General features: G+C 37.2%; 1 protein-coding gene and 2 pseudogenes across 7 annotated transcripts in view; all 3 read right to left on the reverse strand.

Moving 5' to 3' along the window:
• The window catches only part of CNOT4 (CCR4-NOT transcription complex subunit 4), a 140,721-nt gene that overhangs the window by 40,705 nt on the left and 85,841 nt on the right, over positions 1–14,175 (reverse strand). For 4 of the 7 annotated variants that reach the window (XM_068549514.1, XM_068549511.1, XM_068549512.1 and 1 more), the window contains exon 7: positions 13,443–13,576. In XM_068549514.1, coding sequence (XP_068405615.1) covers positions 13,443–13,576 — 134 coding nt within the window. The remainder of the gene's footprint in view (positions 1–13,442; positions 13,577–14,175) is intronic. The other 3 variants (XM_068549515.1, XM_068549513.1, XM_068549518.1) reach the window with 1 other exon arrangement.
• On the reverse strand, positions 4,174–4,991 carry LOC137768724 (signal transducer and activator of transcription 2 pseudogene; annotated as a pseudogene).
• LOC137768725 (signal transducer and activator of transcription 2 pseudogene) lies at positions 5,392–6,391 on the reverse strand (annotated as a pseudogene).

A 14,175-nucleotide genomic window follows, 5' to 3' on the forward strand; every position in this document is an offset into this window, starting at 1 on the left:
TGTATTCTGTTGTTGGGTACAGTGTTCTGTATATGCCTGTTAGATCTAGTTAGTTTGTGTTGTTTAAATCCTCTCCTTATGCTTTGTCTGGTTGTTCTATCCATTGTTGTGAGTGGGATACTGAAGTCTCCAGCTATGACTGCAGAACTATTTCTCCCTTCAATTCTGTCAGTTTTTGCTTCATATATTTTGATGGTCATTGGGTGTGTAAATGTTTATCACTGTCCTATCTTCTTGCTGTAATGAAACTTTTATTAACGTATAATGTCCTTCTTTGTCTCATATAATCCTGTTTTATTTAAAGTCTATTACGGGGCTTCCCTGGTGGCGCAGTGGTTGAGAATCTGCCTGCCAATGCAGGGGACACGGGTTCGAGCCCTGGTCTGGGAAGAGCCCACATGCCATGGAGCAACTAAGCCCGTGAGCCACAACTACTGAGCCTGCGCGTCTGGAACCTATGCTCCGCAACGGGAGAGGCCGCGACGGTGAGAGGCCCGTGCACCGCGATGAAGAGTGGCCCCCGCTCGCCGCAACTGGAGAAAGCCCTCGCACAGAAACAAAGACCCAATACAGCAAAAAATAAATATAAATAAATAAATAAATATATATATATATATAAAATAAATAAATAAAGTCTATTACGTCTGATATTAGTATAGCCACCCCTGATCTTTTTTGGTTCCTATTTGCATGGAATATCTTTTCCCATCCTTTCACTTTCAACCTCTTTGTGTTTTGGGGTCTAATGTGAGTCTCTTGTAGACAGCATATAGTTGGATAGTGTATTTTTATCCATTCTGCCAATCCCTGTCTTTTGATTGGAGAACTGAACCCATTTACATTTAACATTAACTAGTGATACGGAGTTATTATGTCATCATGCTATTTGTTTTCTATATGCCTTATAGCTTCCTCCACACTCCCCATTTCTTTTATGTTTGATTTTTCTGTAGTGAAATGTTTAAATTCCTTTCTCATTTCCTTTTGTGTATATTCTAGAGCTCCCTTCTTTGTTGTTATCATGGGAAATACATTTAATATCCTAAAGTCACAACAGTCTACCTTAAATTTACACTAACTTAACTTTCATAATATACAAAATCTCTGCTCTTTCACAGCTTCATCCCTATCCCTTTTGGTTACTGATGTCACAACATTACACCTTCATACATTGTGTGCCCCCAATAATTCTTTTAAATGCAGTTTCTTAAATTATGTAGAAAACAAGATTTGAAGTCACAAACCAAAGTTACAGTAATACTAGCTTTTACATTAAAGTACTGGACCTTAAATGTACTAACCTCAAGTCATATAGAAAGAAAAAAGTATAGTGACAAACCATTGTTATAATAACACTAGGTTTCATAATAGCTCACTTATTTACTTTTATTGAGATCTTTATTTCTCCATACAGCTTTGGGTTACCATCCAGTGTCCTTTCATTTCATCTTGCAAGACTCCTTGAGCATTTCTTGCAGGGCAGATCTAGAGGTCCTGAACTCCCTCAGCTTTTGTTTATTTGGGAATGTCTTAATTTCTCCCTCACTCTTAGAGGACAGTTTTGCTGGACAGAAGATTCTTGGCTGGTGTATATATGTATTTTTTTCCTTTTAGCACTCTGAATCTATCAGCCCACTGCCTTCTGGCCTCCAAAGTTTCTAATGAGAAATCTGCTGATAATCTTACTGAAGATCCCCTTCTATGTGATGATTTCCTTCTGCTGCTTGCAAGATTCTCTCCTTTGTCCTGATTATCATGTCTCAGTGTCTCACTGTGGATCTCTGAATTCACCTTAATTAGAATTTGTTAAGCTTCTTGAATGTTTATATTTAGCAAATTGTGGAGGTTTTCAGTCATTATCTCTTCAAATATTCTCTCTGCATCTTTCTCTCTCTCTTGTCTCTCTGGAACTCCAGTAATGCATCTGCTGGTCCACTTGGAGTCCTACAGGTCCCTTAGGCCCTGTTGACCTTTCCTCAATCTTTGTGTGTGTGTGTGTGTGTGTGTGTGTGTGTGTGTGTGTTCTTCAGACTAGATAATTTCTATCACCCTATCTTCAAGTTTGCCGATTCTTTCTCCTGCCTGCTCAAATCTGCATTTGACTCCTCTAGAATATTTTTCATTTCAATTATTATACTTTTCAGCTCCAGAATTTTTTAGTTTCTTTTAAAAATTTCTACCTTTTATTTATTTTTTAAAATGTTTATTTGACTGCATCAGGTCTTAGTTGTGGCACGCGGGCTCTGTAGTTGTGGCATGCAGGCTCTAGAGCACGTGGGCTTAGTTGCGCCGCAGCATGTGGGATCTTAGCTCCCCGACCAGGGATCAAACCCACGTCCCCTGCACTGGAAGGCGGATTCTTAACCACTAGACCACCTGGGAAGTCCCTCTACCTTTTACTGATGTTTCCTTTTTCGTTCACACATCACTTTCTTGACTTTCTCCACATTTTCCTTTAATTCTTTAAGAATCTTTAAGAGAGTTGCTTTAAAGACTCTGTCCAGTATATCTGCCATTAGGTCTTTTCCAGGCATGGTTTCTGTTGTTTTATTTTCTTTTGAATGGACCATTCTTTTTTCTCTTTGTACGCCGTCTGATTTTTTGTTTAACACTGGCCATTTGAAATCTATCTAGTAACGTGGTACCTCTGGAAATCAGATTCTTCCCCTTCCCCAGTGTTTGCTCTTTTTGTTACTGGTTGTTGTTTTGTTTTTTTCTTTTTTGATTGTTGTAGGCTGTCTCTGTGCTGAGAATTGGTCTTAGGTGTAAACTTAAGGTCTTCTCAGGTCTATTCTGAGCCTTTCCTGGACATGCAGTCACTTTCTAATTTTCCCCATTACATGTGGTTGTTTTCGAATGTCCTAGGTCTTTAGTGTCTGGTTCCCAAAAGGGGAAAAAGCAAAAATTAAAGGAGTATGGCAGGAGGGTGTCAGTCCTTTAAATACCCTGAAATCACTTCAGAGAGGAAGGGACTTGCAACTAGGGGAAGGTGCAACAATGACTGCCTGCCTCTTTGTCTGCACCTGTGATCGGAAGCAATAATCAGCATTCAGAGCAGAGATCCTCAATATTTGAGAACATGGTCCTCTTTCTCCACCCTGTCTCCCGCAAGCTATATGCAAGCTGCTCCAGGAACATGTACATAGCACCTGCCGTGTGGCTGGGGGTGGGGGAGGGGTAGCTGCTACTGTGCTAAGAGCTAAAATTGACCGAAGTTAACTGCCAAGTCTTTCCCTGGAAGGTGCAAGCCTTCAAAAGACCTCAGAGTTCCAAAATAGTTACATCAGACAGATTATGCAAGTGCAACTGTTGTCCAGGTGGAGAGACTGATTCCGGGTGCTATCTACTCTGCCACCTTCCCCAAATTTGCACTATTCTTATAATAAGGGAATACAGGCTTCAAGTTGAGAGGAAGGAGCAGTCATAGAAACAGAAGGATGAAATCAAGCTATTACATAGGAAGAACTTCAGTGTCTTGATCTTGGTTCACCTCCTCAGTCACCACCATTAAAAAGCACTAAATAATAATCTTCAATATAGATGAGGTCAATCTTGCTAATGTCAAGGGCAATATATGAAAATATTATGACATTCAGAATTAAATCTTGAGACTGTTTCTGGATTACAACTAATTAGGATAACTTATATCATCTTTTCCACCATGCCAACTGCAGTTTCATAAGCAGTGATTCATTAACACTTAACACTTTACCTGGGAAGGTTTTTATCAAAGATCTCTAGATCAAAATTTCTAGATCACTGTCATCAATCCAAAGACGGCTGCTGAAAAATCAGGATCAGGGCAAGATATTAGTAAGCTTAAGTTCCATTCAGTTTTAGTATATTCTTCAATTTATTTTAAGAATAATTAACAAATTCAAGGAATAATAAATGAGAGCTTTAGGAATAAGGATATAACTAGAAAGTTTTATTTTTTAGGTAAAAGGTCAATTAAAATTAAACCTGCCACAGTAAGTGCAACTATAAGTGCAAAAACGGCAAATAAAGATGGGGGACTCCCTGCAAATGCATGTATAAACCCAAAAGAAAGAAAAAGTGTATTTCTGAAGTCTAATTGCAATAAATGTGAACTTCCTGCACTCTGATGGCTGAACAGAAAACACATATCTCAAAGCTACCACTAACAGGTCAGGGTTCTCACAACTCTCCTGGCATCAGGTGTCCAAATTCCTTCTTCATTAAGCTCTGTCATACTAACAAATTTGTTGTTTTACATTCAACATCCATCCACCCATTATCATGCCAAGACAGTTAAGAAAGGAAAGCAAACTTTAATAAATATCACATTTACTAATGACGATAGAGACCTATTTCCTGGGGTTCCCTGGGAATGGCTCTAGAACAGGATCCAGCTTTAGTACTGGTCCTGGGTTTGGTTCTGGCACTCTTTGTGATACCATGCCTAGTGTGGGCTCCAGTGCTGGTCCCAGATCCAGCCCTGCTCAAGCAGTGGCTCTAACTCAAGGCTTAGCTCTGGCCCCCTGTGCCAGTGTGGGCTCCAGCTCTAATGACTCAAGTTCTGGCTCTAGTGGTTGTTCTAGCTCATCCACTTGTCTGTTAGAGACCACAATGAGCCTATGTTTCAGGTTACTTCCTCTGTTCCTGAAGATTAACTCTCTCCTGGTAGTAGCACCCAAAAGCCTCATCCCTGGGGCTTCAGGAGTAGAGGAAGTACAGCAGGTTCTTGGGTAAGTCTGCCTCAGTAAGAGGTTGGTAGTGGTGGATGACTTCAGTTAGCACGAATGACTGCAGTACCTCCTGGTGCAGGGCTGTACTTCATCATCGTTCAACCAAGAACAGGTAATACCCCCTCCCAATGATTCACTTAAGTGCAACAGAAAGGTACCAGAGATGGTCTTCAGCAGCTGGCATTCCTGGCGGTGTTGGAAAAGAATTGCTGATTCTAGGGATGTGAGCTGACCAGACTGAACCAGAGAACCAAGGACCAGGCAATCAAGAGTAGGTTCATGTTAGAAATAATCACCACACAGAGGGTATCTGTCTTCAGATCCTGGTAGGTGCATCCGACCATGAAGCTGATAAATGTGTGGTTCCTGTTGCACCCAGCAGTCCCCTATTGTTGCCCTTTCCAGAACCACCTGCACACGGCTCCACCAGTCAGGCAGGCAGAGTCCCAAATTAAACCCTGACTCTGCTCCTTCTTGGGGGACAAAGTTTTCTGGTTTGAAGTCAGAATGCTGAACTTCTGGAAACTTTGTACAGTTGGCCCTCAACATCCATGGGTTCCACATCCTCAGATTCAAGAATATTCAGAGGAGAAAACATTTCAGAAAGTTCCAAAAAGCAAACTTGAATTTCTTTTGTGCCAGCAACTATTTACTTAGCATATACATTGTATTAGGTAGCATAAGTAATCCAGAGATGATTTAAAGTACACAGGAGGATGTGTGTAGGTTATGTGCAAATACTACACCATTTTATATAAGGGACTTGAGCATTCGAGGATTTTGTTATCCTAAGGGACTGATCCCCGTGAATACTGAGGGATGACTGTAATTGATGAAGCTTACAGTCAGTGGAGACTTTTGCAGTCAGTCACCCACTGTCAGATTCCACTTCCTGGAATCTCATCAGCAGCCTCGTCTGGACAGTGAACTTCCTCCCCGTCTTGAGGATGAGGGGTCAATGGGGAGTTTAGGAAACATAGGGCTGGGTTTCTACCACAAAGGCTAGGAACAGATCTAAAAGCAACTCTGTGTATGGGGCCTTCCACAGGTCCACCCCTTTAGTCAGAAGGTCATCCTGATAGCTAACCAGGCAACTGAGTTCCTTCAGCAGCTGATTCAGGTGAAACAACTTTGCTCCAGCTGTGAACACTTCTCCAGCTGATCCAACCCATCGTCCAGGGGGGCTCCAATGCAGGTGTTTTGCTGATGGACCTTCCATTAATTAGGGTGATTAATCGGCCTAGCAGTGCTTTGGAGGCATCTAGCACCTCCTTTCTCCTTTAGTCCAGTTCACTGAGAATTTCCTGCAAAAGCTGCTGCTGTCTGGTCTGACGGGTGTCCAAAGAGGGTATTCTCACTGGGGTCTGGGTCTTATATCAGAAGCAGAAGACATCCTGCTGGTCTTTCAGTTGGCCGATGGATTTCACCAGCTTCTCCATCATAGCCCTTAATTCTAGGGTCCAGGATTCAATCTCATGATGCTGGCTTTCCACAGGTGCTTCGAGGTCTGCCTCTCCTTGCTCCGAATGAGCCCTCTGAGCCTGGATCAGAATTAAAGAGATCAAAGATTGTCTCAGCCAATTAGGTATGGCCCCAAGGAAAGGCCAGAATGTCCCAACAGAATTTTTGCAAGTTGTGCTGTAGTAACAAACACGCAAGGTCCTGGCTGCAGCCACACTCATAGTTCAGTTGGTTTAAGAAGTGGAAGAATAGCATGTTAGCCTTGGAATCATCGCTGTCCAGTAATAATACGAAGGGAAAGAGAAATTGAGACACCTGTACCACACAGTTGACTGAAAAGCACTGGCTTCAAGTGGGATTGAGAAATTCTAATAGGTAGTTAGGGTTCATAACACAATCAAGATATTATTGCCAGAAGGTAATGCTGTGTGTATAAATCCTTGCAGACAAAAATTTGTAAACGTGTTTTCATACAGTCTCATTAAAAATCTTTTTAAAGTTCTAGTCCTAAATAGTTCTGAAACCTATGGTGAAATTACAGATTTCTCAGGATTAAATATTTTCCAATTAACCCAACAGTTGGAATCTGGTGCTATGGAGCTTTTCAAAATATAAATATTTACATTTATCTATTGAAAGTATAGAGTATATATATATCTAGATTCTGTCCTTGGAGATTCTGATTCAGTTAGTCCAAATTGAGATACCTCGTGTCTGATGATCACTGCACTAGTGGAAAAGGAACACAGTGAAAAGGCATCAAGTCTCCTCAAAGTCTCTGAAGTTATTAGACTTTAGAGCCAGAAGGAATCATTAATATCAAATTTAAATACTCTGTTTTACAGATAAAGAAACCAAAATTCACAACTATCTGAAGCAGGTAGTGTGACACAGCTGTGCCTCTGTTTGGATCTTCAGATGCTCAGCCAACTCTGCTACCTTCTAACTGGCCCTTTGGGCAGTTTTGAGTTTGATTTCCTTTTATTTCCTTGGTGGCGACAGCACCAAATTCCTAAATATAGTCTCTTGGCTGCTTTCTAAAATTTGCAACATAAAACAAGTAGTCACGTAGTAGAAGAATCAAAGAAAAAATCATTTTTAAGAACTGGGAGTGGGATAGGAAAAATACTGAGGAAGTCTAGTTCCCTTGTTTCTCACATTCACAAGATAAAAATAGTAGTCATGGTTGTACTAATTTTTGTTGCATTTTGAATATAAAGTAAAATTTAAGCCGGATGTCAATATAATGGACATTTCCAAATTTCTGTCATGTTACTATATACCCAAGTACATATTCACACCGCTCCGAAATATTCCCATATTTATTGAGAATAATTCATTTTAATTTTTCATGCTCACCAGAGTCTTAAATAACTGAGATAAACATTTGCTACTGCAAAGGACGAATTTAAGTTATAGACAGGAAGCTTGCTTTTATAGAATTTATTTTGATACAGGGGCTTCAAATATACATTAACATTGAAAATATCACTTTGCTACTAAAATATGGCCACATCTTAAGTAACATGACACAATTAACATGGCAAGAAAAAAATGCCTCAATAAACCTAGACTAACTGTAGTTGGCAAATATGATTCTAATTGGAATTTTCTCATAACTCCAGGACATACCAAATATGAATGAAAATAAATGTTCTGATTACTAGTAAGCACAAAAAATTAATTATCCTTAATATTAAAACTGAAAGATGGACATCCACCATCCTAAACATATCATAAGACTGTGGCAAGCTTTCAAAAACAACAGCAAAATCTCCATCTATTCATTATAATTTTGTATTTCAGTAATAAAGTTTGATCTTAAAAAGATACTAAGTTGAATTTAAACACACAATTGCTCATTTGATGTGCCTTTTCTTCTATTCTAAGAAATAAGGGCACCAAAAACTCTATCTCTAACCCTTTCCTCCCATCCCTCCCAACATAACCCTTCCCCTCCCTTCCCCTCACTCATTACACCCACCCTCTGGAAAAAATACCAGTAGCTCTCTATCCTTTTTGAAAATATTCTACTTAGGTGGAGCAAGATACCAGAGCTGACTTACTAGTTTTCCAAGTATGTATGTGTACATGTGCAGTAACTTTATATATCCAAATACATCATGGGAATAAAATTTAAGAAAAATAAGGAAAGACTGAGAAATAAGTTCAGAAAAATCTCAAAATTCACGAATTTTAATGTAAATATCCAATTTTAGCAAACTTTACTATCTACCTAATTTACTAGTAAGCAGCCCTTAGTTTTATACAAAAATAAAAGTAGGGAATTGCAAATCATTTACCTATTTCAAAAAAGGGAATGCCTTTCTAGGGATCCATTTTACAAAAAAAATATAGGCTACCTTTCATGGCACTTGGCCATACTTTGAGAATTACTGCTTTATACTGCTCCTCCTCCAGAAAAATTTACACACACACACACACACACACACACATTTTACATAAAATTTCAGAGTTCACAGATACTCAGAAGCCTATGCGTGATTTAACACGCTCTACTGAGACTATTTTGTACAGTCTTGGACCATATCCTTTCTAAATCTCAGGGATTTACCAAATGATGTTAGGACATAAGAACAGGATTTCACGCTGTGACTACCCCCATTCTGCTAAATAAATAAGGCACTCTGGCTATGCCTTCCGTCTATCAGAGCTTATATTTGACTTTCAATAAAAATATAGTTGTATATATTTTTTAAAGATGTACATTTTCCTTCAATGTGATAAAAACTGACAAATTTCTATAGAAATGTTCCTTTCACCTTTCCTTTAGCTTATCCTCTACTGCCACCAATCTGTGGTTTAGGGAAGGTTTTGCTTAACCTTCCTTGGAATTTATAGTACATCCACTATATTTAAGCCTTAAGTACCAGAGATCTTTAAGGTCAAACTATATATAGTTATGGCATAGTTTCATTTAGTTGATTTAGTTTGATTCATGTCAGAGTTTTTAATTCATGTTAGAGTCTTAAATTTCGCCTATTCTAGACTAAGAAATGGCAGAGTGGGAGAATGAGCTTGGGCTTAAAAGTGACAGAGACTTTAGGTCAGAATCTGGTCCATCACTTATTTGTGTAGGATACTGGTAAATTATCTAAACTCTCTGAGACTTGGTATTCTTGCCAGTAGTAAAATAACAGTGATGTCTACCACACAGGACTACTGAGGAGATTAAATGAACACAGAAGACACCAAATTTCTGTTCAACCCTCTTTCTACCTAAATCTAAAGCTGAACATCTCGATTCCTTCAACGGTGGCTTCTTTGAGCCACAACATCAAGTCAGAATCACTTACCTTGAGTGATCTGCACACCCCATAATCTGTCCCCCAAATACTTGTAGGTAGGCCTATGCACTGTCCTGGGCATATAGCAGCCATCTAGCTACTACTATTCCTGTCTCAGTCTTCAGTTGGTGCACAAATAGTGCCTCAATGTAAATAAAGGTATTTCAAAGCCTCAAACTTAAAAACAAAATATCCAGTCCATAAGCATCACTACTGCATGGCTCCTTTACTCCCCATTCTTTACATTTGTATTCATCATTTCAAAGAAACTTACTAATACAGAAAAACAGCATATCTACAGTCAATACTCAATCTGACTGATACACTCTCAAACTCATAATAATGGAGATGTGTGTGTGAAGAACAAATGACACACACCCTCTAATTTATTATTCATTTAAGTGAGATAGGAATAAGACATATTGTAGAAAATTTCACTTACTAACATTAATGTGTATCAGGGGACCATGTCAGGGTTCAGTGACGATTAGTAGCTATGATACTTTTAATATTTGTACTCTGGATTAATTACAAATGAAAAAAGTACATTTTAAGTTTAATGTCAATCTATAAAGTTCCAAGTTTTGCTTTCTTGCAATTCTTCTAAAACTGCTACTCACTACACAGGAATGCCAAGAAAAGAGGAAAAGGAACCATTCTTTTTCTTTGTGTCCCTGGAAAGTCTAATTCTCAATTTATCTTGAATAAGAAAAACGTTCTCTGTAGGGTAGGACCATAGAAAGAGTTGTACTGTTCATCATTCTAACTTGGCAGGTCTTCCCTGTGGGAAGTAGAAAACTTATCTACAAATTCATCCCTACCCCTGTACCTTGTATGGTGGCAACGTAGAAATGAAGACCAAAGCAGACTTTCAGTAATACTGACAGTCAAACTTACTCTCTTACAGGGGTTGGCATGGAAAGAAAACAAGCTATAGGAGCTGTCAAAAAAAACAAAACAACAAACCCACAACTCTCTGTAACCTGGGCCATTAACTGTCCTTAGTAAATTTGGGGGACTTGCATTAAACAAACAAAAAACAACCCTTTCTCCCTCCCCCAAAAACCTTCCTATATCATGTACTTATGAAAAACAAAGGTAACTATGTCAAAATTTATTCTGGTCCTAGCTGAGGTTCAGTTGCACTGGTTTTGGGCAAAGTTATCAAATGGACATACTGTTTTAAATCCCCCTTTTTCTTCTTTTTTTCCTCTACAACTTGTGGCTGCTATGACGCTCCTCTCCTGTTACTGAAACAGTTACAAATGTGCTCTGACTACACTTTATATGAAGGCAAAGTCAATAAAATATTAGTAAATCTATTAATAAGGGATCACAAAAAAAAAAAATTTAAAGAAAGCTAACTACTGTTAAAATGCTAAAAAGATATTTGGTAAATTCCAATTTTCACTTCCAATCTAAAGAGAAAAGCTCAATAAATTAGAAATAGCAAGGTATTTTCACATTATGATTAAAAATTTATCTCAAATAAATGGTTAAAATCATATTTAAGAGAGAATAAAACACTGGAGATACCTCTATAAAAGCAATGCAACAGGATGCCTGCTAGCACCACTTTCTAACACTGTTCTTTAATTTTTAGCCTAGGGATTCTCAAATGGGAAGAGATGATGGTGGGAGATCAGATTTAAAAATGCAGGGAAAAGACCAAAAAAAATCTTTCCTGAGAGACACAAAAGACTTAAATAGAGAGATATACCACACTAATGGTTGAGAGGATTCAGTGTTATACTGTAGAGTATAAATTCTCCCAAAATTGATCTATAAACTCAAGTATTTTGAAACAAACAGACTTGGTCAACTAATGGGGGAAGCCAGTCTATATACTGCACAGAAAACACTTAAATACCAATAAAACATGGCAAAGAGATACGAGTTCACAATGCATAAGTTCACTATATTAATCAACTATAAATCAAAATGAGATTTTTTGTTTATCAAATTGGTAAATGTGCAGAAAAAAATACTCAATTCAAGGAAATAGGTACTCACAATCATTGACTCAGCGGTTCTAAGAGCATCAAAACTATAACCAAAATGTTTACATGAAAAAATGTTCATCACAGTATTATAAATAATAGCACCAAAATGAAAGTAAGATAATATACACCAGCAGGAGATTGGTTTAATAAATTTTAAATACTCACATATAATGGAATACTACACAGTCATAAAAAATTGCTTTCATAACATGGGAAAATATTCATAATAATGGGTATTAAGTTTTAAAATGTAACAAACCAATGTATTTTGTGTATATATACATTCACAGGAAGGAAAAGGACTACAAGGAAATATACACTGCAAGGAAGATACAGCAAATCATTTTCAGTGAAAACGTCTGCGTATTGAGATCACATACAATTTTTACTTTCTTCTTTATGCTTTTGTATATTTTTCAGATTTCCTTCAATAGAAACATTACTTTTATATTCAGGGAATAACAAATGTAGCAAAGAGATCATCTAAATTTTACATTTCTGCTCTGAATTCTCTAGGGGCTATAAACCCAGAATATGACTTTAATTAGAATGACAACACTTTTAATGAGAATAAAGATGTGTATTTAAAAGCATCTGAAATAAATTTTTACTACAATAACCTCATTCTTACATAATGTACTACAGAGTTAGCAACCAATGAGGTAAATAATAGCATAGGTTCATAATCAAATAAACATACGGGGTGGGGACAAAAAGATCAACGGAAAGGGTCAAAGCTTATCAACCCAAAAAGAGTTTAAACTCAGCTTTTATTCTTAGCTTTGATAAAACAAATTTCACGTAGTTTATTATATAGTAATTTTATGTTTTGCTCTATGGCCTCATATATTTATATATACATGTACATATGTGTGTGCAAATAAACAGGAAGTATTTAAATTTGAATTGCCTTTATAAATAATCTTTACTATCAAAGTGAATAGACTTAACAAGGACTTCAAGAATTTAAATACAAGAATAAGTTTTGAAGAAACTGACTCTGGTAACAATCCATGTAGTTATTATTAGCTATGTTTAAAAAATGGCCCTTACATTATTTTAGTGCTAAATAAACATGGGACTACAATGGGACTATGTAATAACCAGACATTTAAAACATCACTTAAACGAATTTAACTTTGGAATAAATTTTTTTAAAAAGAAAATCGACCTATTTAAATTAATTACAGCTATTTACTTCAAATGAATTCACTTTACAAAAGTCAGACTTAATTAAAAAAAAAAAAAAAGATCCTGACACATCAAACTTAAGGTACATTCAGAATAAAGTATAACCCCAAAATTATTGTTTTATTAATCATACCATTTTCTCACAGGCCATAACCAAATACAATCCAAGATGTGAAGATCACCATATCAGAATAAGACTCAATACATAAAATTATAAATTTGTTTAAACATCAACAGAATATAGGTCTATGCAAAAATAAGTTGTCTCCAAGATGAATAAGATCTGAATATGGGATACCCTCCTCACTCAGAGGACATAAGACTTTGGTGATTCCTGAGACTAGACAACCATGAATACTTCTATCCCCAACAAAAAACGCTTCAGATAACGCCCACTGTCCCTTTTACAGTGTTTTCCCCCTCATTACATCAGGAGGGAAACCCCAATTAGGTGACAAGAGCCTTTTAAATAACCCACATCTCTTAATTTCCTTTTTATCAAGGAGAGTGTTCCCAGGGCTCAGGGTAGTCTGCAAATCAATGCAAAGGGGAAGCATCAAGAGGCTCATCTGCAGTATTACCAGGGAGCAGCAGGCAGCAAATATTCAAACCCAGAAATTGTGACTCAACATTTCCTATATAGTACAACAATTCTGCACAAATGACAGACACTGTCAAGAAGGATCCTGCCTGAAAAAGATGTAGAATGAAAAGAGAAGATTGACAGACATGAAGGTAAGGTATCTGGTTACACTAATACCGGTACTTACGTATCATACCTCTGCAGTGGTGTCACTTTGTTCTTATTCTTATCAACTGAACCCGTAGACAGTTGAAGAAAATTGGGGTTTAATTTATATAATTCTTGAAGTAGCTTCTGTTCATATTCTTGGTGTTTACCCGCCTAGTGGAAGAAGAAATTAAAACTGCAGTGGGACTCACAAAGTGGCTGGTATAAAATGCTGATGTACTTTATGAATTACTAAACCTATTCTAAATAAAACACATAAGGATTTGTCATGGCATCAGAGAAACCTGTGAGGAAAATGTCACAGAACTTCTAGACCAATGAAAGTTCTTGCAACAAAACTACATGAGACATATTCCATTACCTAAGGCATTTCATCAACCACTTTATGTGGAGAAAAGAATATTAACAGACAACATTTTTGCTAGTTTGAAAAACTAGAGGGGCCCTTTTAAACTTACTTCCCCATCTTTCACATAAGAATTAAGTCTTCTAACAGGTCATTACAGAATTTTCTGAAAATCACTGAAAAATCAGTCTCTCTTTTCAGAAGATTGATAAGTAACACACAGATGAAGAGTTTTACTATATTTTTCATTATCCTAACACTAATTAGCACATTAATTTGTTTTTACATAAAAATTAATATATTTTAAACTTTAGACCAGAGGATGGCAATTTAGAGCCAGCCACTTTGTTTTTATAAATAAAGTTTTACTGCAACACTCATGCTCATTCATTCATGTGTTATCTAT

The sequence above is a fragment of the Eschrichtius robustus genome, chromosome 8 (assembly GCF_028021215.1).
Source record: "Eschrichtius robustus isolate mEscRob2 chromosome 8, mEscRob2.pri, whole genome shotgun sequence".
NCBI classification, from domain to species: domain Eukaryota; kingdom Metazoa; phylum Chordata; class Mammalia; order Artiodactyla; family Eschrichtiidae; genus Eschrichtius; species Eschrichtius robustus.